This window comes from Micromys minutus (assembly GCF_963924665.1).
Source record: "Micromys minutus genome assembly, chromosome: 8".
NCBI lineage: Eukaryota > Metazoa > Chordata > Mammalia > Rodentia > Muridae > Micromys > Micromys minutus.
The window spans coordinates 36,188,735-36,215,703 of NC_137977.1; the positions used below are offsets into that span (position 1 = coordinate 36,188,735).

The 26,969-nt window shown below is 35.0% G+C and overlaps 1 protein-coding gene across 3 annotated transcripts in view; it reads left to right on the forward strand.

Annotated features, from left to right (window-relative positions):
- Positions 1-23,010, forward strand: part of DMXL1 (Dmx like 1) — a 136,998-nt gene extending 113,988 nt beyond the window's left edge. For all 3 annotated transcript variants that reach the window (XM_080920336.1, XM_080920334.1, XM_080920335.1), the window contains 6 exons: positions 10,114-10,241; positions 14,208-14,300; positions 15,685-15,776; positions 16,870-16,922; positions 18,226-18,443; positions 19,796-23,010. In XM_080920336.1, coding sequence (XP_080776462.1) covers positions 10,114-10,241; positions 14,208-14,300; positions 15,685-15,776; positions 16,870-16,922; positions 18,226-18,443; positions 19,796-20,020 — 809 coding nt within the window. In that variant the 3' untranslated portion in view covers positions 20,021-23,010. The remainder of the gene's footprint in view (positions 1-10,113; positions 10,242-14,207; positions 14,301-15,684; positions 15,777-16,869; positions 16,923-18,225; positions 18,444-19,795) is intronic.
- Positions 23,011-26,969: the final 3,959 nt, after the last annotated feature.

Genomic DNA, 26,969 nt, shown 5'->3' on the forward strand with positions numbered 1-26,969 from the left:
AGTGCTTGGTTTTTGTTTTTAAGGTTTGATAGTATGCATTAAGATCTTATTAGTTACAATGAGCATAAAGTATGTGTAAAACAGGATGTAACCTGGAATTAGTCAAAGTTTTCTTGGTGTGTAAGGATTAAGCATAATGGCCTTTTCTTTTCTTTTTTTCTTTTTCTTTTCTTTTTTTTTTTTTTTTTTTTTTTTTGTTTATTTTTTCTTGAACTTCACACAGTTTGTGACTTGTTTCTGGGGTGTTCAGAGATTTCTGGGGTTAGTATCCAATTATCAGTGACTGCATATTATGTCTGTTCTTTTGTGACTGGGTTACCTCACTCAGTATGATATTCTCTAGATGCATCCATTTTCTTAAGAATTTCATAAAGTCATTGTTTCTGATAGCTAAGTAAGATGGCCATTTTTACAATGTTGATCCTTCCAATCCATGAGCATGGGAGATCTTTCCGTTTTCTGAGATCTTCCTCGATTTCCGTCTTTAGAGGTTTGAAGTTCTTGTCATACAGGTCCTTCACTTGCTTAGTTAGAGTCACACCAAGGTATTTCATATTTTTTTGTGACTATGGTGAAGGGTATTTTTTCTCTAATTTCTTTCTCCACATGTTTGTCCTTTGAGTATAGGAAGGCTACTGATTTGTTTGAGTTAATTTTATATCCAGCCACTTTGCTGAACTTGTTCCTCGAATTCTAGAAAATCTTTAATTTCTTTCTTTATTTCTTCTTTGACCCTGCTATTGTTTAATAGAGCATTCTTTAGTTTCAATGTGCATATGGGCTTTCTGTTGTCTTTGTTGTTATTAAAGACTAGCCTTAGACCCTGGGGATCTGAGAGGATGCATGGGAGTATTTCAATCTTCTTATATCTATTGAGGCTCGTTTTGTGACCAATTATGTGGTCAGTTTTCAAGAAGGTGCCGTGAGGTGCTGAGAAGAAGGTGTATTTTTTTGTTTTTGGATGATATGTTCTATAGATATCTATTAATTCCAGTTGTTTAGTTTCTGTTTCCATGATCTATCCATTGGTGAGAGTGGGGTATTGAGGTCTCCCATTATTATTGTGTGGGGTACAATGTAGTTTTTGAGCTTTAGTAGGGTTTTTTTTATGAATATGGGTGCTTTTGTATTTGGAGCATATATGTTAAGAATTGAGAGTTCCTCCTGACAAATTTCCCCTGTAATGAGTAAAAAGTGTCCTTCCTTATCTTTTTGATAACTTTTATTTAAAATCTGCTTTATTCGATATTAGAATAGCCACTCTAGCTTGATTCTTGGGGCCATTTGCTTGGAAGTTTTTTTCCCAACCTTTTACTCTGAGATAGTGTCTGTCTTTGTCTCTGGGATAGTGTCTGTCTTTGTCTCTGAGATGAGTTTCCTGTATGCAGCAAAATGCTGGGTTTTATATATGTATCCAGTCTGATAGCATATATCTTTTTTGGAGGGAATTGAGTCCATTTATGTTAACAGATATTAAATAATAGTGGTTGCTGTTTCATGCTATTTTTGCTTTTGGAGGTAGAATTCTGCCTGTGTTTTTCTTCTTTTGGTTTTCTTGCTTAGGAGCTTTCTTGTTTTTACTAGAATGTAGTTCTTTTTGTTGTATTGGGTTTTCCACCTATAATTTTTTGTAGTGTTGGGTTTGTGGTCAGATATTGTGTAAATTTAGTTTTGTCTTGGAATATCTTAGTCTCTCCATCTATGGTGATTGAGAGTTTTGCTGGGTATAGCAGTTTGGGCTGACACTTGTGTTCTCTTAGGGTGTGCATGATGTCTGTCCAGGCTCTTCTAGCTTTCATAGATAGTCTCTGTTGAGAAATCGGGTGCGATTCTGATTGGTCTGCCTTTATATTTTACATGACCTTTTTCCCTTACTGCTTTTAGTATTCTTTCTTTGCTTTGGGCACTTGGCATTTTGACTGTTATGTGTTGGGAGGAATTTCTTTTCTGGTCCACTCTATTTGGAGTTCTGTAGGCTTGTTTTATGCTCATGGTCAGCTCATTCTTAAGGGTAGGGAAGTTTTCTTCTAGAATTTTGTTGAAGATATTTACTGTGCCTCTTAGTTGATATTCTTCACCCTCTTCTATTCTTATTATCCTTAAGTTTGGTCTTCTCATTGTGTCCTGGATCTCTTGGACATTTTGGGTTAGGAGCTTTCTGGTTTTTGCATCTTCTCTGTTTTGTCTGTTTTCATTGTTGTCTTCTGCCCCTGAGATTCTCTCTTCCATCTCTTGTAATCTGTTGGAAATGCTTTCATCTGTGACTCCTGATTTCTTTTTTAGGTTTTCTACCTTTTGGGTTGTCTCTTTTAGTGTTTTCTTTATTGTGTCCATTTCCATTTTAAATTCCTTCTTCCATTCCTTCATCTCTTTGGTTCTGTTTTCCTCTAGTTCTTTGAGTTGAGTGTTTTTCTTGTTTCCTCTTTAAAAGCTTCTAATTCTTTATGCTTTTCCTCCCATTCTTTTTTTAGGATGTCTATCATCATCTTGAGGTATGATTTCGGGTCTGAGTTTTTTTTTTTTGTTTTTGGTTTTTTTTTTTTTTTATTCTGGACCGTTTGGCATTCTGCTGTTTGCTGTGATGGGAGAGCTGGGTTCTGGTGTTGCCAGGTTGTCTTGGTTTCCCTGGTGTATGTTCTTTTGCTTTCCTCATGCCATCTTGTTGTCTGTGTTTTTACGTGGTCTTGTTGTCAGTAATTGGCTCTCGCCTTTTCCTTTACCTGGCCTGAGTCCCTGGATCTCAACATGTTTTTGGTGGCAGATGGCCTGAAAGAGCGCCCTTTCTGTATGCAGGGGCCACTGGCTGAAAATAGCCCAAAGTTGGGTTCCTGCTTCCCTGAATCTAGCAGGGGGAGAGGGGGCGCACTTTCCGGGCATTAGGTATAGACCTGTCTGTTTCTCAGCTACTTGGAGTACCATCTCACTAAGCCTGTGTCTCTGGATCTCCACTGTTCCTGGTAGCAGATGGCCTGATTGCCTGTTGTGCATGCATGTGCCACCTCCTCGAAACACAGAACTCCAAAGCAGGGTTCCTGCTCCTCTGATTCAGTTGGTGGTGGGGGGGGGTGCACTTTCTGCGTGCTCTGCCGAGATCCCCCCCCCCTACTCGGAACGCCTTCTCACCAGGCCTGTGTCCCTGGATCTCAGCTGTTCCTGGTGGCAGATTGCCTGAGTGCCTGTTCTGTGACCCAAGGGCAGCTGGCTGAAAACAGACAGCCCAATATAGGGTTCCTGGTTCCCTGAACCAAGCGGGGGCGGGGGGCGCACTTTCCATGTGCTCCGCAGAGATCTCTCTGCTCCTCGGCTACTCAGAACACCTTCTCACCAGGCCTGTGTCCCTGGATCTCCCAATAATGCCTGCTACTTTTAGTGCTTAGTTATTCAGGATTGGTTTCTAGTAACCTTTTTAGGGGCTCACACTCTCCTGTGACTCCCATTTAAAAAGACGTGACATCCCTTTGTGGCCTCTGTTTACCCAAATACATACAGCATGAACTTAACAGACACACATACACAAAATAATTTGGAGAAAGAACTAAAAATAGTCATCAAAGCCTGTATAATAAGATGTCCGTATGTATTTTAGCACAGCATATGGGTAGCACATATGTGAAATCACAGTGCTTGGGAGGCTGAGGAAAGATGGTATTAAGTTCACATTCAGTGAGTTTAAGACCATCGAAGGCTACAAAATGAGACCCTTCTTCAAAAATGTATAAAGTTTAAGTAATAGTATTGGTAAGTAAAATATTGCATATATACTGCCAGCTTAATATTCTACAATGACTATTTGCAGTGAATATTATTAGGCCCAAAGTAGTAAATATAAATAAAGATATTGCCTCCTATTATTCAGGGCTACTAGTGTACTTATTTTGCAAATATTGGGTAAGAAAAATCACCACTGTTTTATGAGATATTTTCTTTATGGAGAGAATTTCCATAACTGATGTGTAACAGACATGGGAAAGTAAAGCTAATTAAACTGGTCATTAAATTGTTCCTCCTCATGTCTTCTTTGTCATGAACATATTCTGCAGGAGGTAGTTTAGTTAAAGAATAAGTGTTTATTATTTAAGCAAATGCAACAAAAATAAGTTCCTAAATGGAAAAATACATTCTGTTTCTATATATTCTCAGCAACACTTTTTTTGGCAGTTGTATGATTTTTTTATCCCTATCTCAGGCAGCTATCCTACTCTGAAGACAAACTTAATAGTTACTAATTCCTGACACTCTTTACCTGCAGTTAGAGTTGGAAGCCACAAGTCAAGAACTCAGTTCACAGCTTGTCTTCTCCCTCAAATGCTAATCATACTTATTGTTCACTTCCATTATAGGTCTGGCTCTAAAGGGGATTTTCCCAACCACCCTCCCTCTTGGTTTGACTAATCTGCTAGAATAATTTGCAAACCTCAATAAAACACTGTAATTACATTTGACCCTTTATTGTAAAGATTTTTATGAAGTAACACCGATGAAGAGATACATAGGGTGAGGCCTGAAGAGCCCTGAGGCATGTTTGTCTTTCTAGAATTGGGTTGTACTTATTAATATACATACATTTACTGATGAAGAAGAAACTTACTAATCATCTTGTTCATGAGTTTTTATAGAACTTAGTCTTCATACAAGGTATACAGCTCATCAGTGACCCCAATTTTTACCAAAGATAATTAGACTCTTTAAAATAGGTCAGTTTCTTTGACCTTGGCTTGAATATTTATGTAAGTACAAGAAAAATAGTAAATATACAGGGTTTTAAAAAGAACTTTACCAGACGATTATGAAAAATCTTATAATAGACTTTGAAGATCCAACCCATAGACTTGCCATCAGTTCCTCTCTTCCCACGATCTATAAATATCTTGAGTTTCAGAAGTGATTCATAGCCCTTACTCAGCTGTAACACAATCATGTAAGAGAGTTATGTAAACTATGTACATGGTGATGGGCCAATTTTATTTTATGTTGCTTTATTGGCCACATAAAACCACCTTAATACTTTAGACTAATATTTGCTTGTGTGAATTGTCAAGTATGACCTTACAGTCAAAGACTTTGTAATATAACTAATCTTTCTAATTATGTCCTGTTAAAAACATACAAGATTCTACCTTTTCAGTGCTGATGATCAAACCCAGCAAGTGATTTCTTGCTGAGACAGATCCCCAAATCCAAATTCTTATCGAACTTGTGCAGATGACCATATTGCCATAAAGTTATTTAAATTTAAAGATATTTAAATTTAAATTTACATTTCAAATGTTATACCTCTTTTCCCCAACTCCCATCCCTCCTCCCCCTCAACTTGCTTCCATGAAGGTGCTCCCTCTCTCAATCACCCTCTCCACCTCAGTGCCTTGGCTGGTTGATGATGTTATTCTTCCCATGAGGTTGCAATCTTTTCATTTCCTTCAGTCCTTTCTCTAGCTCTTTCATTGGGGTCCCTGTTTTCAGTCTGATGGTTAGCTGCAAGCATCATCATCTATATCTATATGACTCTGGTAGAGCCTCTGAGGAGACATGCATATCTAGTTCCTGCCAGTAAACACTTCTTGGCATCAGCAATAGTGCTTGGGTTTGGTGGCTGCATATGGGGTGGTTCTCCAGGTGAGGCAGTCTCTGTAGATCTTTTCTTCGGTTCTTGCTCCTCTATTTGACCTTGTATTTCCTCAGCTGAGTATTTTGTTCTCCCTTCTAAGGACTGAGGCATCCACATTCTGTTCTTCTTTTTGAGCTGGAATACTCTTAGCTTCTGCCTGTCCTAAGCTTTAGTGTCCAGTTACATCTAGTCCCTGCTAAACATCCCTAACCACTTGCTTTTAAGAGTGGACACAGGCTGCTGCTCCTTTTGAGACCTCACATGGCTGCTTGGTCTTTCTCCATAGCATGGTAAACTCTCCTCCCTTTTGTCTGTCTCTTCTCCTCCAGGGACTCTGAAGTCCTGAAGTCCTGCCTATTCCTTCCTTCCACCCAGTAATTGGCCCATGGCTTTCTTCACTGACAGATCAAGAACCCGTTGGGGAACAGACCTTACCATCAGAACCACAACTACAAGAACGGACAGACTTTTTTTGAGAGCTTTCTATTGTCATAGTTAAGGGTCACCATTTAAGGGTCAGCATATCTCTGGTCAGTCCTTCTATGATACTTCATCATGTCTGGTCAAGCAGAGGCTAGGCATGTGAGTTTTGAGAATGGCATTGGGAGTGCTATGGGATACAGATGAGTAGTACCTACCTATCTATGCAGGAAAGTGAAGTTAGATCTTGGTTGATCTAGGTGGCATGTAGGATGAGAAGTAAGCATAGTCAGAGACTGTGGGGATACTGCAAGACCCAGGTGGAACTGAGTCACCTGACACAGCAGAAGTGAGATTCCAGATGATCTAGTCATGAAATCAGGTAACCTGGCAATACAGATAGACAAACTCATTGTTTCTGGTGGCTGAGTAGTATTCCAATTTTTGTCATCTTCTGAAGGACATCTGGGTTCCTTCCAGCTTCTGGCTATTATAAATAGAGCCGCTATGAACATTGTGGTGCATATATCTTTGTTGTGTATTAAAGTGTCTCTAGGGTATATGCCCAGAAGTGGAATAGCTGAGTCTTCAGGTAGTACTATGTCCAATTTTCTGAGGTATCGCCAGACTGATTTCCAGAGTGGTTGTATCAGTTTACAACCCCGCCAACAGTGGAGAAGTGTTCCTCTTTCTCTGCAACCTCACCAGCATCTGTTGTCATCTGAGTTTTGGATCTTGGCCAATCTGACTGGTGTGAGGTGGAATCTCTGGCTAAGGATGTCGAGCACTTCCTCAGATGTTTCTCAGCCATTTGATATTCCTCAACTGAGAATGTTTTGTTTAGCTCTGTACCCCATTTTTTAATAGGGTTGTTTGATTCTCTGGTGTCTAGCTTTTTGAGTTCTTTGTATACCTTGGATATTAGGCCTTTATCTGATGTGGAGTTGGTAAAGATCTTTTCCCATTCTGTTGGCTGCCGTTTTGTTTTCTTAACAATGTCTTTAGCCTTACAGAAACTTTGCAATCTCATTAAGTCCCATTTGTTAATCTTTGACCTTAGAGCTTGAGCCATTGGTGTTTTGTTCAGAAAATTTTCTCCTGTGCCTATGTGTTCTAAGGTTTTCCCTACTTTCTCATCTAATAGTTTCAATGTATCTGGTTTAATGTGGAGATCTTTGATCCACTTACACTTGAGCTTTGTACAAGGAGATAAGAAAGGGTCTATTTTCATTCTTTTACATGCTGAGTGCCAGTTGAACCAACACCATTTGTTGAATAGGCTGTCCTTTTTCCATTGAATGTTTACAGCTCCTTGTCAAAAATCAGGTGACCATATACGTGAGGGCTCATTTCTGGATCTTCTATTCTATTCCATAGATCCACATGCCTATTTCTGTACCAGTACCATGCAGTTTTCAGCACAATTGCCTTGTAATATAATTCTTAAGAAAATGGTTGCATCTAGAGAATATCATCCTGATTGAGATAACCCAGTCACAAAAGAACAGACATAATATGCAGTCACTGATAGTGGGATGCTAACCCCAGAGGCTCGCACTGCCCCAGAAACAACTCACAGACTGTATGAAGTCCAAGAAAAAAAGAAAAAAGAAAAAAAAAGTCATGCTCAATCCTTACCCACCAAGAACACATTGACAAATTCCGGGATGCACCCTATATTACATGTACTGTTTGCTCATTGTAAAAAAAAAAAAAAAAAAAAAAAAAATCTTTACACACCAAGAAAACTTTGACTATTTCCAGGTTGCATCTTGTTTTACATGTACTTTATGCTCATTGTAACTAGTGGGATCTTGATCAAACTATCAAATCTTTTTAAAAAAAAAAAAAAAGAAAGAAAACCAAGTACTGACAAAAATGTATTGTATACTTTTATGCAAAAAATGCTTAAAATCTGTACATTTATCTTTGTTTCTTAAAATAAAGTTGTTTAAAAAAAAAAAAAAAAGATAGACAAACGCTCAGAGGCACCAGAACGCCAGTTAGTTGAGGAGGGATCAGGAGGTCCGGTCCTACTTGGCAGCACACATTAAAAAGGCCTGGAGCAAATTAGCATGTATTTACCAAAGGTTTTCTGAGTCCTTGTGAACTTGAAGTTTACCTGGGCCAGCTTCCTTCTGAGAGTTTAAGGAACATTTCATTTACTTATGAGTCTATTGTTCTTTAAGCCAAATTATATAGAACTCTAGAACCTATTAATTTAGAGATAGAAAAATGTCACACAAATAATGCATCTATAGGTTTGATTTTAGCCTTTTGTAAACAGTTATTTAACAAGGCATTTCTGGGACTGAGGAGATGATTTTATCAGTAAAGTTCTTGCTATGCCAGAATGATGATCTGAATCAGATTTCTGACACAGAAAAATCTGGGTATAGTTGGGCAGACCTGTAATCTCAGCACTGGGTACTGGAGCCAGGAGGGTTAGTTAGTTTTGGAAAAATGTGTTCAAGTCAGCTGAAATCTAAGTGTGAAATTTTTGTGATAGTCTATATATAGCAGCAAGAAGCCATGAATGTAAGGCTCTCCTGTACATGATTGTTGTTGCTCTTAGGATCTTTATAAGAAGTCTCCTCTGTTTGTCTTCTGACACAGAAGAACCATTTAAACCTTCACCATTTTATAAACTTATTAAGTCAGACTGCCGATGGTTTATGGCTTTACCAAGATATTAATTATATTCTCAATGCTGTCACCAAATAGTTGACAAAATCATCTGAGTGGGTAGGAATAATTTGTTTTGGCTTAAAGTTTCAGAGGGTCAAGTCTTCTGGTCACTTGAGAAGACATGAGTGTGGTGGGAGCCAGCCAAGAACCATAGAAAAGGATGTGCTATTACTTTGAGCTATTTTTCTCCTTTGCCCTTTTCTGTTCCATATGCTTCTCTAGCCCATGAGATGTCACCTCCTATGTTGTATTAGATCTTTTTTTCTCTCTCAGTTAATCCTATCTAGGAACATCTTCACCAATCTACATGAATCTAGACCCAGGCAGTAAAACATTAGCTATCACACTAAGGTAGCAGAAGCAAAATGAAGAGGTGTTTAAAGAAGCAAGATGAAAAGAAATGTATTGAAGTGATAGGTTCTCAATTAGAGTTGAAGGTTCAGTTTTTGTCTTACTGTTTATAGCAAGTTGTATTTTAGTTTGTTAATACACAATTCAAGAACACCAGAGCCATGTAGCCTAGAGTTCTTATCACTATAGATAATATACGGAAAAATTACAATAGTTTTAAATGGCTATCCTCATTGGTTATAATTAAGACTGTGAGGTCAGAGAGATGGCTCCAAAGTTAAGAGCACTGGTTGCTCTTCCAAAGGACCCAGGTTATGTTCCCAGAAACTACATAAAACTCATAACTATATCTAACTCCAGATCTAGGGGAACCATGGGAGGAAAAGCGTTGGCATCCCTTCTTGCTAGTGTAAAGGCATTATGGTTCTACCCTCTCCCCCTGCCCAATGCACATCAAAACATTCCAAAACAGCCTGAATTAATTTATATTAAGTATTTGGTAAAGAATTAATAAAATTCAACTAATAATGTAATTAGCAGCTTGCTGGGTATTTTATACGTTGGTTTTCATTATTCCTATACCATATTAATTCTGAGAGTAACATTCAGTTAAATAACTTAAAAATGAAATTTTCTTTTTTAATATGTCATTCAAGACTGTCTTTAATGTGACTTTTTCTGAGAAAACATAAATTTAAACATTAATTAGTATAATTGATAAAGATTTATTTTTAATAATTCTAATAATTATTGTAGTAAATATTCATAAAACATTTATTTTAGGCTATTAAGGCATTAATTTTGAGGAGAATCTTAATTTATAGACATGTTTCTAATATACATGTTTCTACTTTTTTGAAGATATGCTATTAGTCAAATGAAAGTACATATTATCTTTTTCTTGTATGAAATGAAAAATAAGGGAAATTTATGTAAATGGTTTGATTTATTTCCTAGTTATGCCTCTGATAAGTAATTCTAGATTGGGCTAAATAAGTTTTCTCAACTTTTAAAGATAAGTATGTAATCTTTGTCATCTTATCATGCAGATCTGACAGGAGCTCAAGATGGAAGTGTCAGAATGTTTGAATGGGGCCATTCTCAGCAAATAACCTGTTTTCGATCTGGTGGCAATTCAAGAATTACAAGAATGAGATTTAACTACCAGGGAAATAAGGTACTATTGAGAATTAAATGATTTTTTAAAAAAAGGTTGGTGTATAAATTTACTAATTCAAGGTTTTTAAGAGAGAAATACTAATTCATAAAAATTCTTCTAAGAGAACATTTAAGAACACTCAATTCTTCTGTAGTATGTGATATACATATATCACTACTCAACTTCATTTAAGTGTACCCTAAGGATCAGTGAATATCCACCTCTTTAGTTCCTGGAGTCTGCTCAATGTGATTCCGAACCAAGCAGCAAGTACAGTTTGGGGTGTGTTAGATCTGTCTGACTCATCTGCATTTGTGACTTTTGTGTGCATTTAAAACTGAGAAGCACTGCTGTGGAATGACAAGTCAGCAAACTGTGGACTAGCCACAAGAAGATTTTGACATTACAGTTCCATTGTTTGTTATGTTTTCTTTTAGTATTTTCTAATAGCAAAATTAAGGAGAACAAAGACCTTATGGATGGCAAACCTTTAATTGCAGAGCCATTTAAGAAAAAGTGTAACTAGGAGCTATGCTGTGAAATTTTCTCCTTGAAATGACAGAAAAAGTACACACATGACAGCTCAGTGATATGGCTACCTGAACAGTAACAACACCAATAGACATGCTAATGAAGAAGTGGGAAATTTTATAGGGCCCTAAACCAAAAACAAAAAAAAATGTAGATAACCAAAGACTACCAAGAGAATTGATCTCTTCCAGGGAAGAGCCTTGTAATTGGTTATCCAATATAGAATGGTCAGCCCTGAAAGTGTGTATGTGTGTGTGTGTGTGTGTGTGTGTGTGTGTGTGTGTGTGTGTGTGTATACACAACACTAAGCAGACTGGACAAGTTATTTATAGTTATTCATAGATATGTAACAACAATAAAGAAATGAATGCTGGAAATTTTAAGTGAGGCAAGGAGGAATGGAAGGGTAAGAAAGGGGAAATGATGAAATTTTATTTAGTTTTTTTTTTTTTTTAAGAAGTTTGCTGAAACACCTCTAGACCATCCCTTTACTGTCTATTACTTCTCACATTGTAACTCATTGCAAAACAAGGGCTTAAAGTGTAAATTAGCCTCATAGTTGTCTTTGGGATCATGCATCACTAAAAGTTTGCATGAATCCTAGATAATAGCTCTTTTCCTGAATTTCTATTATGGTGCTCACAAAGTTCAGATTTCAAACCATTTCAATTTCAGATTTTTCAGATTCTAAGTGCTTAATAAGTATAATCTGAGATATGTTTTTATGCTTTTTGTTTTAGTTGTGTGCTGTTGCTTCTAGTCTAAGCATGTCAATTCATAGTTTCTTTGATATGTCTTTCCAATATACATAATTAAAATAAGTAATCTTTTTTTGAGAAACCCTTCAAGATATCTTTTACCAAATTCATCAGTATGATACTCAAACCTTTCTACAGTTTGAGTCTGCAGTCTGACTTGTTTTTCAGCAGTAACACTTGCTACAGTCCTTCATCTAGTCTGTTTCAAAGTAAAACAAGCTTTTGTTCATTGCCTGCCAGGTATCTTGCTAAATAGTTAACTTTGCATTCACTTTAACCATGTGATGGAACCAAATAGTACAACATCTAAATGTGCTTTATCCCTTATTAAGGAAGTGTCCTGAGTAAATGGTAGAGAAGACTCAGTCTATCCCAAGTATTTAAATCAGTTTGGTTGTGAGTTACAGATAGAATTGGACACTCAAAAGACTGAACTTTTCAATAAAACTAAGGTAGTAGGACTAATAATGACCTGAGAAATTAATTCTTAAGAGATTCAGAAATGTTATCAATAAATAGGCTAGTATGAAACATAGCACAGAACAGGAAATAGTTTTTACAGATTAAAAATACAGTTCTCGAAAATGGGGGTCAATGAATGTAAGTTTAAAAGACGTGTGTATGTTGAGGAAATACCAAATAGGAAATTACCTTCTGGGAAATAGTTCAGGAAATATTTTAGAAAAATCAACATGGTAGGGGGAAAGAAGTACTTGAAGGATTAATAAATAGTTGTTGAAAGCAAAGAATATAATTTCACACAAAAAAGGACTGCCTAGTGTTAAGATGTATTGGCAGATATATGTACACTTATCCAAGTTATTTGGTTTTGTTTTGATTTACGTATAAAGAAATCATCCTATAAATGTGAAAAAATGGAATTGTAAATGTTACATACATTTCTTTTCAAATAATTGGAATCGGACTACTCAAAACTTCCAGTTAAGAGAGGAAAAAATTAGATTCAGTAGATCTATATTTATAGACTCCTGTTAGATAAGGAATGAGAAATAAGTTAATGTTCAGGCAATATAATATAAGTAATATAAGTAATATAAAATGTTATATTTCAAATCAACACTATTTGAATATATATTCCATGTTTATCCCTGCTAAAGAACAAATATAGCTCTACTCCAGAAAATAGAATAAACTAGATAAAGAGGGCTAGATAGTGAGAAAGTAAAACAAATATAAAAACAGTAGGCTATTAGAATGTTCAGAGAACATTTGAGTAGTGAATAAATAATATGAAGTTTATCAAAACTAGAATATGTTCAGTAATCATCACTGAAAATTAAAACATGGTAAATATCTTAAATTTTGATAGTTATAATGTTACTAATGTGTAAGGATAAATAAGTATAAGTTTAAAATATTTGATTTTTACCTTCAATTTTCAACTTTTTACATTTTTTGAACTTTGTTGAGAGAAAGGCAAGAACATACTGTGGCTCATATTTGGAGGTCTAAGGACAACTTACAGGTGTTTCCTTCCTTCCCTATGTGGGTCCCAGGGAACAAAACGAAATCATTCATCTTGCCAGCTTCATCTTTCAATTTTAATTGAGTCAAAGCATTCCCAACTCTAATAAACATCTATAGTCTATATAATTATAAAGAGCTATATATTTATATGAATGTTCAAAGCAGCACTTTTTATAATAGAATAAGTTGAAAACTGTCTATAAAATGAAAGTTTACAATTCTAAGACAGCTATTGTAATACCACACGTGTGTGTGTTGATGAGGATAGTCAAAAATGAACTTAAAATGTAAATTTGAATCTGTATATTATCCAATTTACTATTAAAATCTATGAGTGTTTGAATATTCATAAAAAGAAATCTTCCAGGAGATAATCAGCTTGTTATAGTAGGTGATTGATCAAGAGTTAGCAAAAGACTGGGATCCAAAATGGATGTGAGTTTTTTATATTTCCTTAAGCGTGCACTTTTTGTTTTTTGTTTTGTTAAACTGGGTCTCACTCTGTGGCTCATATTGGCCTTAAATTTATGACAATTCTTTTTTCTGATTTAGCCTCCTAAATGCTTGGGATTTACAGGTGTGAGTCCCCTTATGAAATAATTAATTCTTATTTTATTTTTTATTATTTGTATTTTTTTGCCTTGTTCTTGAGGGGCTTTTGTTTGTTTTGTGTTTTGTTTTTGTTTTGTTCTGCTTTGAGAGGTTTTTCGACACTGGATTTCACACTGAGGTTCAGTGTGCCATGGTACTTATTATGTAGACCATGCAACTCAGACTTCTGGAACTCAGAGCAGTTCTCCTTCCTCAGCTTCTAAAGGGCTGAATCACAGGTGTGTAGTATAATGCCAGGTCATCTTATTTATGTAATTTTCAAATTGAATGTTTTTGAAAGACCTTATTTTGTTTTTTGGTTTTTTGGTGTTGATTTATTTATGTTTTGTGAATACATACATTTATACTTACTGAAAGGTTTTGTGTGGCCTAATAGTTAATGCATTTTTAGAAAAGTTATAGGAACTATATACACTAGTGGTGCACATTACTTAACTGTTTGGTTCTTTCTACACTGGAAGTTTTCTTAAAGTGCTATATAAAAAAATAAAAAGATACACAGTTTTTACCAATCAATTGCTAAGCATTGTGTCACATTGAGGATAAAGATAAATGTGCGCTTTTATTTGCATTAATAATTTGATTTCTTTTTAAGTTTGGAATTGTTGATGCTGATGGATATTTAAGTTTGTACCAAACAAACTGGAAATGTTGCCCAATTACTGGGAGCATGCCTAAGCCATATCTGGTAAGTAAAAAATCCTACATATATATAAAATATGAAATTTATGTTTAAAAGCCAAGACTATGTTTGAAACAAGTAATATTAAAATTAATAAATAAAATACATTTCATCTTACCTGTTCAGTCACTACTTACTACAAGCTCCTGTTGTTATATGTGAAAATTACTGAGTAAACTTAAGAAAGTTAATGGGTTTAGCACCATATCTTCAGAGATTTACAGAAAGTACTAGAACTTTTTCTAACCTTACTAAGCTGTAAATCAGTCTTCTGCCTAATTAATATTAGCAGATGTGTCAGATTGTTTAGCTCTTATTATGAACAAAATAGAAAGGGCATCTTGCTGCTGACCCTGGTGTTTTCATCTCTAAGAGTTCATTCTTGGGGACTGGAGAGATGGCTCAGTGGTTAAGAGTACTGACTACTCTTCTGGAGGTCATGAATTCAAATCCCAGCAACCACATGGTGGCTCACAACCATCTGTAATGAGATCTGATGTCCTCTTCTGGTGTGTCTGAAGTCAGATATATACATATATATAATGAATAAATCTTTAAAGAGGGTGTTCATTCTTCATAAAAATTTGCCTACAGAGAATAAAAATGTACTTACTTAGTCTGTTCTTCAATAAAGCCTTACAGAGCTAAACATAAACAGTATTATTAAAAGATTACTATTGTATATTATTATAATTCTGTTAATTCACCTGAGGTTAAAGGTTAGAGTTCAGTATTGATCTAAATAGACCCAAGGTAGAATTGTTTAGGTAACTTGAAAAGAATTTAGTCAGTTCTTTTTCTCATAAATTTATTAGACTACAGTGTAAAATGTGTAAGTTTATATTCCAAAGAGAAATGACTGCTTGAGACAACTGCTTTTCTCTATTAATTGATAAAATGTATCATAGTAAGTTTGATTAAATATTCAGAAGTATTGTGAGCTTTCTAATTTTGTTATAGTAACTTATTATTATTGAACAATTATGTAAAAGTTTAAATGTTTCTGAAAATACATAATGCCAATTTGACAAAGATAAATAAGTCTTAAATCCTGCTTTCTTTCTTTATAAAAGAGCATGATTGTTGTTGCTTTTTCCCACTTAACTAGATCTGGGGACAGTATTTGAAGTTTAACCTCTATATGTTTGCTTCTTAAGATGTTAATTGAACAAAAGTGAAAAATATGGCTCAGGAACTGTTTTGTATTTTTACAGAAATGGGGAGAATCAATATGAAAGTTCCTTGTATTCTCCAACCTTTTATAAAAGTTCAGAAGATAGAAGTTATTTTTAAGAGACATAAAGAACGTGATCACATTTTAGTTACACATCTACTTGGTCTTGGAAATTCGACTAGCAACAGTAACATTTTTTGTTTATAACCATTACAGGCTTGGCAGTGTCATAACAAGACAGCCAATGATTTTGTGTTCGTTAGTTCCTCCTCTCTGATAGCTACAGCTGGTCTTTCAACTGACAATAGGTAAGAGATATGAGTGACATGCAGTGTATATGGATAGCTAAATTTATTTATTGTTGTATGTTCCTTTGTTTCAGTAACAATGCTTTAGGAATTTTTATCATAACAATTTTTTTCATAAAGCATATTTAATGGAATAAAGCTTGAAAAATTCTAGTACCATTTAAAACAAAAATCATTTCTTTTTTCTTCCATTAATTTAATTATTTATTCTTATTTTTAATGTTCTCACATGGAGACTTTAGAAGAAAGAATGTGGTTATTGCTGAAGTGAACATTTCTTTGTATTTTATTTTCTATATATTCAGAAAATTTGAAGCTGAAAAGATACTATTTATTTATTAGCCATATTTTTTAGTTAGCTTGTTTAGAATTCATCATGCTGAAATTACTAGGTAGGTCATTTTCACAAGAACATAGGGAACACAGATCAACCTGCTAGTTTGCATGAATATTTCTGTCTTCTCTACCCCATCTATTTATGTGAGTACCTAAGCTCTGTGCTCAGGATCCTGAGAGCTTGGCAAGCTTCTGATACTCATCTGTAAGCCTCAGTTTGTACTAGAAACTAGCTTTCAAGCTTATAGACTCTGGCCCATGTTTAGTAGAAATTCCATGTGTGTGTATGTATATGTTTCCTGATATATTAGCTAGCATTTTCTATGGCTTATGTGTTATTCAGCTAATACATTGGAAAACCAGTGAATACATGAAGTAATTTCCGTTTTCCCCCTTTTTTATTGGATATCTTCTGTATTTACATATCAAATGTCATCTTCTTTCCCCCCACTCCCATCCTCCCTCCCCTTGCCTCTGTGAAGGTGCTCCTTCTCCCAATCACCCTCTCCCACCTCAGTGCCTTGGCATTCCTCTATACTGGGAAAACGAGCCTCATGAAGTAATTTCTGTAGTCAGCCTTTAGTTAGTCTTATTTTGTAAATTCATGCTAATCAAAACATAACTCAGTTTTGCAAGCTAGTAGTTTTTTTATGTGAGAATGTTATATACACAAAAAGTTCAAGTGTTCAATACTAGGCTTATTTTTTATTTGATTTTTCTGTCAGCTAAAAGAAATCTTTTTTTTTTTTTTTTCCAGAAACATATGTCTATGGGACACGCTTGTAGCACCTGCCAATAGTTTAGTCCATGGTAAGTTTTGAAGGCAGTTTATAAACTGAAGCTACAACTGGGAATGTTACTCATTTGGAGAGTGCTTGCCTAGCACACACACGCAGTCCTAGGTGTGAACCTCAGCCCACATAGCATGTTAATCTCAGCACTCCGAAGGTCAAGGCCATCTTTTGCAACATAGAGTTTGAGCCTGGAATATAGAACACTATCTTTTAAAAAAATTCATAAACTAAAAATATTTTCCAAAGAGATTTGTGTTTAATAGTACATGCTATCACATTGCAAGGTTAATTTTGCCCATGATATCAGGGTGTGAAAACAAACAGGATTAACTAGAGACAGTGGGACAAAGATAATATTAAAGCCATATGTTGTGGCTAGAAAGATGTTTCGGTGGTTTAGAGTATGTGATGTTCTTGCAGAGGACCTGTGTTCTGTTCCTAGCATCCACTTACTGGTTCACAACAATAGGTAACTAGTTCCAAAGAATCTGGCATCCTCTTTAGATGCATGCACATAGTATATATACATATGTACAGGTAAAACAAATCTTTAAAAAAGACACAGTATCTTTGTATATGTGCACATTTGTAAAAAGATGGTCAAGGTAAAGTAATCAGGAAAGGCACATTCAGTATGCTCAAGATAACAACCACTTTGAAAATACATAGTCTAGAGTTGGAGAGATTGTTCTGTGGTTAAAAGCATCAGCTGCTCTTGGGATCCAGGTTTGACTCTCAGCACCCACATACAGCTCTCAAACATTTGTAACTTCTGCTCTCCTCAGGCATCAAGCACACATGTGATTCACATACATATGTACAGTAACTTACCCATACACAAAAATACAATTTTAAAGGTATAGTATGTTTAGAAGTTAAGTATGTACCTAGCATGATCCACCTGTATGTACTGTTTTATATATGAAAGCTACAAAAAGTCTCATACAGGACTGTTCTTAGCAGCTTTATAATATATGTATATTTACAAATTGTCACACTTATATAATAGATACTATTCATCCAATTGCTGCTATTGAGTCCAGTATAACTTCTGTTCCCTTTATGTTCTGACACAAAGCTGTATATATAGGCAGTTTGCTAGAACAACCCTATGTCCACCCCTGTTTTCTTCTCTTCATTGTCATTCTTCATTGTCTCATGCTTGGTATATCAAATCATTTCTTATATTGCATTGGTTTTTAAATTGGCTTAGGCAGGAAAACAAGGCTGTTTATTCTATCTCAACCACCCGATAGAAGTCTGATTCTTTTATTGCTAAGTGGTTTTAACCTGTTTGTTTGTTTGTTTTTGACGTTCAGCTTTTACCTGCCATGATAGTGGAGCCACAGTTTTAGCATATGCTCCCAAACATCAACTGCTAATATCAGGTGGCAGAAAAGGTTTCACATGTATATTTGACCTTCGACAACGACAGCAGAGGCAGCTTTTTCAGAGCCATGATTCCCCTGTTAAAGCCATTGCTATTGATCCAACTGAAGAGTACTTTGTTACAGGATCTGCAGAAGGCAATATAAAGGTAAATACAGTGAATACTTGTTTCTATAACATGAAAAAAGTTAGAAACTTAGGCCTTTATTTATACTTATGATACCAGCATACTCTAAATAATAGTTAATTTAGTTCTGTTGTAGTCAACAATGCTAATTGATATTTAATAAATCCTTTAAGGAATGGAATTACTTTTAACTTTAAAGTTCAGTTTTTCATTAAAATAAGCTTATTTACTGCATAATTAAATTCTCTATGGATCTAGATATATTTCAAGTATTATAATCAGTCTTGACTCTATTCTTAGTTATAAATTTACTAAGTTTCTAGGTTAGCTGAATATATTCTAGCAGAATTATTTTTCTTTTATTTGACGCCACTTTCTTATTTCAACTTGTTGCTGCTAGTAAAGACTGCCAGGGTTTCAATTCTCACCACTCTCAGAGAAAGAAGCAAGACAAAGCAAAGAACTGAGGGGAAATTTTATAACAAAGTAGAATTACACAGTCAAGCATCACATGGCTAGAATTTTAGATAATTCGTTTTATGAGCAAACCTAAATAGAGAGGAGAATTGTTCACAAGATGAAGTGCCTCGGGAAAATCCAGGAATAGCTTTGGAATTTTCGCAAAATAGGGTTTTCTCTCCTTTTTTTCTCTTAATGAGGTTTTTTGCATGTGTTGCAGCATCAGACACAAAGTGGAAGCAGGCCATTTTGCCCACTGTTAATCTGGAAATCTCATTGTAGCAAAGCAGAGGACAGTTGGCTGCCATCTGGGTTGGCTATATTGGTCCCCCTGATATACTGGTCTTGCTGTAACACAGTTCTGTGATCACGTTATCTTCTTTACTCCTTTGCCTTTGTAATTTACCTCAAACTGACTTCACTATAGAATAGGATAAACTTGAATTTAGATCAGCTATTTTTAGATTCTACACTGGTTCTGAAGTTTAGATTTTAAAAAATTTGAAAATACATAGTCTAGAGTTGGAGAGATTACTCTGTGGTTAAAAGCATCAGCTGCTCTTGGGATCCAGGTTTGACTCTCAGCACCCACATACAGCTCTCAAACATTTGTAACTTCTGCTCTCCTCAGGCATCAAGCACACATGTGACTCACATACATATGTACAGTAACTCACCCATACACAAAAATAAAATTTAAAAGGTATAATATGTTAAGAAGTCATAATTTAACAAATGGTTATAGCCATTTGATAGAGTATCAGGAGACTAGGAGACTAATCACAGCTCATACAGATACTGACCATTCTTGGTTTAGAAATGTCCTACCTGCACAAAAAGACAGTTACATTTTGTTTTGGATTCTTGAATCAATCACCAGCCTCAGTTTTCATTTTGTTCTTCATATCTTTCAGATTTGGAGTCTTTCTACCTTTGGTCTTCTCCATACTTTTATCAATGAACATGCGCGACAGTCTATTTTTAGAAATATTGGAACTGGAGTCATGCAGATTGAGACAGGACCAGCAAATCACATTTTCTCTTGTGGAGCTGATGGAACAATGAAAATGAGGATACTGCCGGATCAGTTTAGCCCTTTAAATGAGGTGCTGAAAAATGATGTGAAATTTATGCTGTAACATTTTCACAAGAGGGTAATATGACTCATTACCTGGTTTATAGAAGTGGTGAGCAGATGCAATGCACAATAATCACCTGCACCATGGATAAACTAATGCTTTTCTGTTTCCATATTTATTTTATGGAGCTTTGCCCTTGATGCACTGATGCCTTAAAAGATAACAAAGTCATTCAGCGTTAGAAACTACTGCCTAACATAGAATGTTAGAGTGTGTAAGTAATGCTGTATTCATACTTACTGATAGTATATTTTAGTAAATATGCCATCATATTAAAGGAACTTTGTTTTCTCATTGTTACAAACTCTGTGCAATCACCACTGCATGAAGTCCACAAACAGTAAAACCCTTAAGATAGGTGTCGAAATAACACTCACCACTTAATTCACCACCCTATCATGTCTGTCACACAGACAGCTCTAATTCTCTCCACTAAGACTGCTATTGGGACTTCAGTGACAAGAGTCCAAGAGATTATTAGTTTTCCTCTTTCCCTTCTATAACCAAGGTGTGTGTATGTAAATGTATTTATGTGTATGTATATAGGTGTGCATATGTAAATATATATATATATATATATATATACCTTACACATCTTACTTGTATATACAGAAACAAGTCTTTTCATGTATTTTGTGCCATAACATCTACTGCCATAAGTATAAAACTTCTCTTGCAACTTTTTTTTTTAATTTTTTAAAAATTATTTTAATCTTAAAGTCACTTTTAAGAAATTTTAAGATTATTATTATTTTAAAGATATTGAATCAAATAAGTCTTGGTAGGCAATAAAGATGTTGTATGGCACACAGGAATTTATAAGTTTGTCACCAGTTTTGATGATTAATTAAATTTTGTTTTAATTTTATTTCTTTTAAGATGCATTTCGTCTAAAAATTCTGAAAATGTTATAGCAGTGTTTTTAGAAGCAAATGTGAAAACAGTCAAATTAAAAATAGTATTTACAAATGTACAGTGCTCTGCAGATCTACATTGATAGGAAATAAATGTTATATTTTATTATTTTTGCCAAAATATTATTTTATTATAAAATTTGACCACAATATTTAAAAATTACAATGCCTCTATCTTAAATATGCTAAATGTGTTTCTGTCTGTTTCATGCTATATCTTTCTGGTTAAGAATTATTAAAAAACTTGAAAAAAATACTTGATTTTTAGCCAATGAGACTGGCAGTAGAGTAAGTGTTTAAGGGATAGTTACATACTATTTTTAGTTAGAACTAGAAATTACCATTTATATGTAATGAAATATGAAAATTATTAGGAATTGAAGAGTCAAAGCAAAGAAATGAAGGGCTGGCAAATGAATTTTTTAATATCCTCAGGATACTTTTATTATAAAAGTGTATTGTTAAAGGTTTTGTAATTGTATTTCATATTTTAAATATAGTGAGCAAGTTACAGTGAAAACACTCATTATAGAGAGTTTATATGCACAGAGTACCCTGTACCTGTAAATTGTGCAATAGCAATATATGACTATTTGGCCATGGAGAAATCTGTGACAACATTGCAAACTGTTCTCCTTTGTTGTAGCTAAGTTGTTTTTTAGTGATCTCTTCACAAATCAAGATTCAAAAGGCTTTAAACACTCTCCATAAGAAAGAAAATTTACCATTGTGTTTATTAAAATCAAAAGACTTCGGGGATGAACTATTGAGCATTTTAATTGAGAGTTTATATGAATAACCACATATTATGTAAGCCCATATGTATTTACATCCAGACTCATATTTTAAATAAACAATCATGCAGTGATTTTTTTTTCGCATGCTTTTGTTTTAAGAAATACTTTTACCAGTTTAGTTGATTTTAAGTATGTGACTTTTAAATTCAGAATTTCTATATGTGATGATTGAAGAGGTAATTTAATTTCCTCAAATACCTTCTTGTTCTTTTCTGCAATATTTTTTACCTAATGGGTAATTATTAAATAATTGAAATGTATATATAAGAACACATACTCTTAAATTTTCATTATTCACACAAATGAAATGGTCACATCAGAATATACTTAAATGTTCTGTTTTCATAGAGTGACTGTGTTACAGAAATTTATAACATGACAGATCTCATGTTCTAAAATACAGGATTTCTCTTACCATTATGAAACACTTCTCTTACCTTTGGTCTGACTCTTTGCTTTAGAAAAGATAGAACATTTTCTGTTGTGCTTACCAGAACTTTAAAGGGGTTGGGTATAAAATAATTAAGCTTTTAGTCCTTACCTACATTGTTAAATTCAGATTTGTTTGTTTTTTTAAAAACAGCAAGAATGTTGAAATGGATCTCATTGATTAAACAATATAATTAGACCATTTCAGGAAATGCTTTGTACAGCTTGAAAGTGGAAATAGTATTAACAGGCTAGAAATCTAGGCAAACATATGTTACTAAACAAGAAATTTAAATATCTTATGAGAAAGAACTACAGCCAGTTAAAAGCCAAGTCGACTAGAAGAAATAGTTGTGGAAGGTGTGTTGGTGTTCCTGTACATGGTGTAATTTTTATGTTATTAGAGAAATGTCAAACTAAATAACTGAGCAGCACATTAAAAGTGAACAAAATATAAATGGGCCGTAGTAGTAGTAGTATAATCTCACAAGAAAGGTTAGTCTCAACTGTGGTTAGGCATGACGAGCAGCACCATTCTCAAATGCTGCAGCGTTACCTCATAGCTGTCACATTATAGTAATTCTTAACGACATTTCAAACTATAATTATCACTGTGTCACTTTGGTCACGTTATTATTGTTTTGGGATATCCTAACCTATACACACAGAACACTACAAACTTAAATGTATTTTGACTGTTCCCCAGTCTTTCTTCCTCCCTTTAGACCTTCCTATTTAGAGATGCAATGTTGAAATTAGACTAATTAACAACAACCATACAGTGGCTCTTAAGTGCTAAAGTGAGAGTCTTTTGGCTCACCCTCTAAATCAAAAGCAAGAAAATGTGTCAAAAGAAGAACTAAATACCCAAAACTGATAAGCTACCTGGATTTGATCCTCAGAATCCACAAATAAAAATGAACTAACTTCCTCAAGTTGTTTTCTGACCTATGAATGCACAGATGCGCGCGAATGCATACACACACACACACACACACATGTGCACACATTTTGTTCTTGTCTTTTTAAGGGGGTAGAGAAAAAGAATTAAGCCAAAGAAAGGTGACTTACCAAACAGCCTTATTGCTGATACGGGACAAGTTTTAGTGGTCTGGTTAGAAGATCAAAGCAGATATAACATTCTCTTATCTTAATCCAAAGTGTTTAATCCAGATTAAGACCATGACTATATGATTTATCAAGGCTCAGAGAGGAGTGGAAGCTACAAAGCGTTTGAAGCTAACAGACTGATTGATGATACGTAAGGAGAGCAACCATGTCTACAGCATCAAAGTACAAGCTGACAGCACTGGCATAGAGGCTGCAGCAGGTTTTCAGGAAGGTGCGGTGAAGGCCATGAAGACTCTGTAGATGAAACATCCTTATTTTGAAGAAGATACAATATGGGCCTGTTAGATGGAAAGGATGGAAGTACTTGGGTTCTTCAGGATTATACTGATTTCTATGCTGCTGTATAAATGAAACAATGAAATCTGGTAACTTTATATCTATTTATGTTAGGGCCACTGTTGAAATTTACTGGCCATAAAAAGATTTATTTCCAAATATTGCTCATTGGCAATATCCTTTGTTACCTTGGAATTCTGGTAGAATTGGACACTGAGATTATAACTGTAATGAGAAACTCAGAGTAATTTTTACTTTGTCTTAAAGGATAAATTTTTCTAACACATTCTATGTCATCAATGGTGAATCTTCTGGTGGAATTGGGCAAAGTCAACTAAAAGTTAGTAGAAGATTTGACTTTCAAGATGTCCTGAAGAATATTTATGTTTCATAGTAGAAAGTCAAAATGGAGTTTGGGAGAAATTGATTCCAAGTCCTATGGTAACATTTCAAGTGGTTTAGGACTTGAGTGGATGAAGTGACTGAATATTTGGTGAAATAGCTAAAGAACTAAAATTAGAATTAGAGCTAAATGTTAGTCATTGTGACTTGCTTTTGGAATCCAAGCACGTGGGAGATCAAGGAAAGAGAATTGTCACAAACTCAAGACCAATCTGGTCTACAGAGTGAGACTGTCCCCAAAAGATAAAGTGGTTAATGTGATTGGCCTAACACCGGAGCCACTTAGTATACATGAGCAGTGGCTTCTTGAGACAGACTCTACTCCTCGTGAAGACACTGTGAAAATTGTTGAGATGACAATGATTTAGAATATCACATAAACTAGTTGATAAAGCAGAAGCAAGATTTCAGAAAATAGGCTGTTGAAGATAAGATTCTGTCAGACATGATACATACTTCATAGAAATGTTTTGTTAGAGGAAGAATTAAATTATATGTCATATGTTCCTGTCTTAAGACTGTCTCACAACTGTCCCACCTTTAGCCACCAGCATCAGCAAGACCCTGCCATTTTAAAGCATAACATTTTAAAGAATAGGGTAGGTATTAAATTGATTGGGGTTGATTTTGTGGTTTCCTCTTTGAGGTTACTATTTTATTATATTTTTAGTCTTTCATAAAATAAAGTGATTATATGCCATCCTGTTACCTAAAGCCTCCAAGTCATACCCACTGAATTCACATTTCTCTCACCAAAAACAAAAATCAAACAAAAATGAAAAAATAAAACAAGACAAAAAGCACCAAACCATAACTATAACAAAAAACATGGAGTCTATCTTTATGTACATATGTATGTATGTATTTAATAAAATACTATTATAGCTCACAAAAATTATTAAATAATAATATATGATAAATACACTTTTTTTTTTCCTAAGACTGAGGCTTCCACATTTCGACCTTCCTTCTCTTTGAGCTTCATATGATCTGAGAGTTGTTTCTTTGGTATTTAGAACTTTCTGGGGCTAGTTATCCAATTATCAGTGACTGCACAGCATGTGTGTGTGTTTTTTGTTTTTTTGTTTTTTTAGGTTTTTTTTTTTGTGACTTGGTTACCTCACTTAGGATGATAGTCTCTAGTTCCATCCATTTGCCTAGGAATTTCGTAAAGTCATTGTTTCTAATAGCTGAGTAGTACTCCATTGTGTAAATGTACCACAATTTCTGTATCCATTCCTCTACTGAAGTGCATCTGGGTTCTTTTCAGCTTCTGGCTATTATAAATAACACTGCTATGAACATGGTGAGTTTTTGATATTAGCCATTCTGACTGGTGTGAGGTAGAATCTCAGGGTTGTTTTGATTTGCATTTCCCTGATGACTAGGGATGTTGAGCATTTCTTTTGGTGCTTCTCGGCCATTTGGTATTCCTCAGTTGAGAGTTCTTTTTTTAGCTCTCTACCCCATTTTTAAATAGGAATTTTGATTCTCTGGAGTCTAACTTTTTGTGTTCTTTGTATATATTGGATATTAGATCTCTATCAGATGTAGGGTTGGTAAAGATCTTTTCCCAGTCTGTTGGCTTAGCCTTACAGAAACTTTGCAGTCTCATGAGGTCCCATTTATCGATTCTTGATTTTAGAGCATAGGCCATTGGTGTTCTGTTTAGGAAAATTTCCCCTGTGCTTATGTGTTCTAAGCTCTTCCCCACTTTCTCTTCTAATAGTTTCTGTGTACCTGGCTTTATGTGGAGATCTTTGATCCACTTGCACTTGAGCTTTGTACAAGGAGATAAGAAAGGATCAATTTGCATTCTTCTGCATGCTGACTGCCAGTTGATCCAGCACCATTTGTTGAAAAGGCTGTCCTTTTTCCAGTGAATGTTTTTAGCTCCTTTGTCAAAGATCTAGTGGCCATATGTGTGAGGGTTCATTTCTGGATCTTCAATTCTGTTTCATTGATCTACCAGCCTATCTCTGTACCAATACCGTGTGAGGTTTTTTTAAGACAGTTGTTTTGTAATATAGCTTGAGGTGATCCCGAAGAAGTTTTCTTATTGTTGAGAATAGATTTTGGTATCCTAAGTTTTCTCCTTCCAACTCTTACGAAGAATTGAGTTGGAATTTTGATGGAGATTGCATTGAATCTGTACATTGCTTTTAGTAAGGTGGCCATTTTGACAATGTTGAGTCTTCCAGTACATGAGCATGGGGGATCTTTCCATCTTCTAAGATCTTCTTCAATTTCCTTCTATCATATCAACAAATAGTGAAATGTTGACTTCTTCCTTTCCGATCTGAATTCCTTTGACTTCCTTTTGTTGTCCAATTGCTCTGGCCAGGACTTCCAGTACTATATTGAATAGGTATGGGGAGAGTGGGCAGCCTTGTTTGTCCCTGATTTTAGTCAGATTGCTTTAAGTTTCTCATTGTTTAGTATGATGATGGCTACTTGTTTGCTGAATACTGTGTTTAGGTATGGGCCTTGGATTTCTGCTCTTTCCAAGACACTTAACATGAAGGGGTGTTGAATTTTGTCAAATGCCTTCTCAGCATCTAGTGAGATGATCATGGTTTTTTTTTGTTTTGTTTTGTTTTTGTTTTTTGTTTTTTTAGTTTGTTTATATAATGGATTACGTTGATGGATTTCCATATATTAAACCATCCCTGCATCCCAGGGATGAAACCTACTTGATCATGGTGAATGATTGTTTTGATGTGTTCTTGGATTTGGTTTGCAAGAATTTCATTGAGTATTTTTGCATCAGTGTTCATGAGGGAGATTGGTCTGCAGTTCTCTTTCTCTCTCTCTCTCTCTCTCTCTCTCTCTCTCTCTCTCTCTCTCTCTCTCTCTCTCTCTCTCTCTCTCTCTCTCTCTCTGGGGGGTGGTAGGGTCTTTGTGTGGTTTTGGAATGAGAGTAATTGTAACATTGAAGAATGAGTTTGGTAGTATTCCCATTGTCTCTATTTTGTAGAATAGTTTGGAGAGTATTGGTTT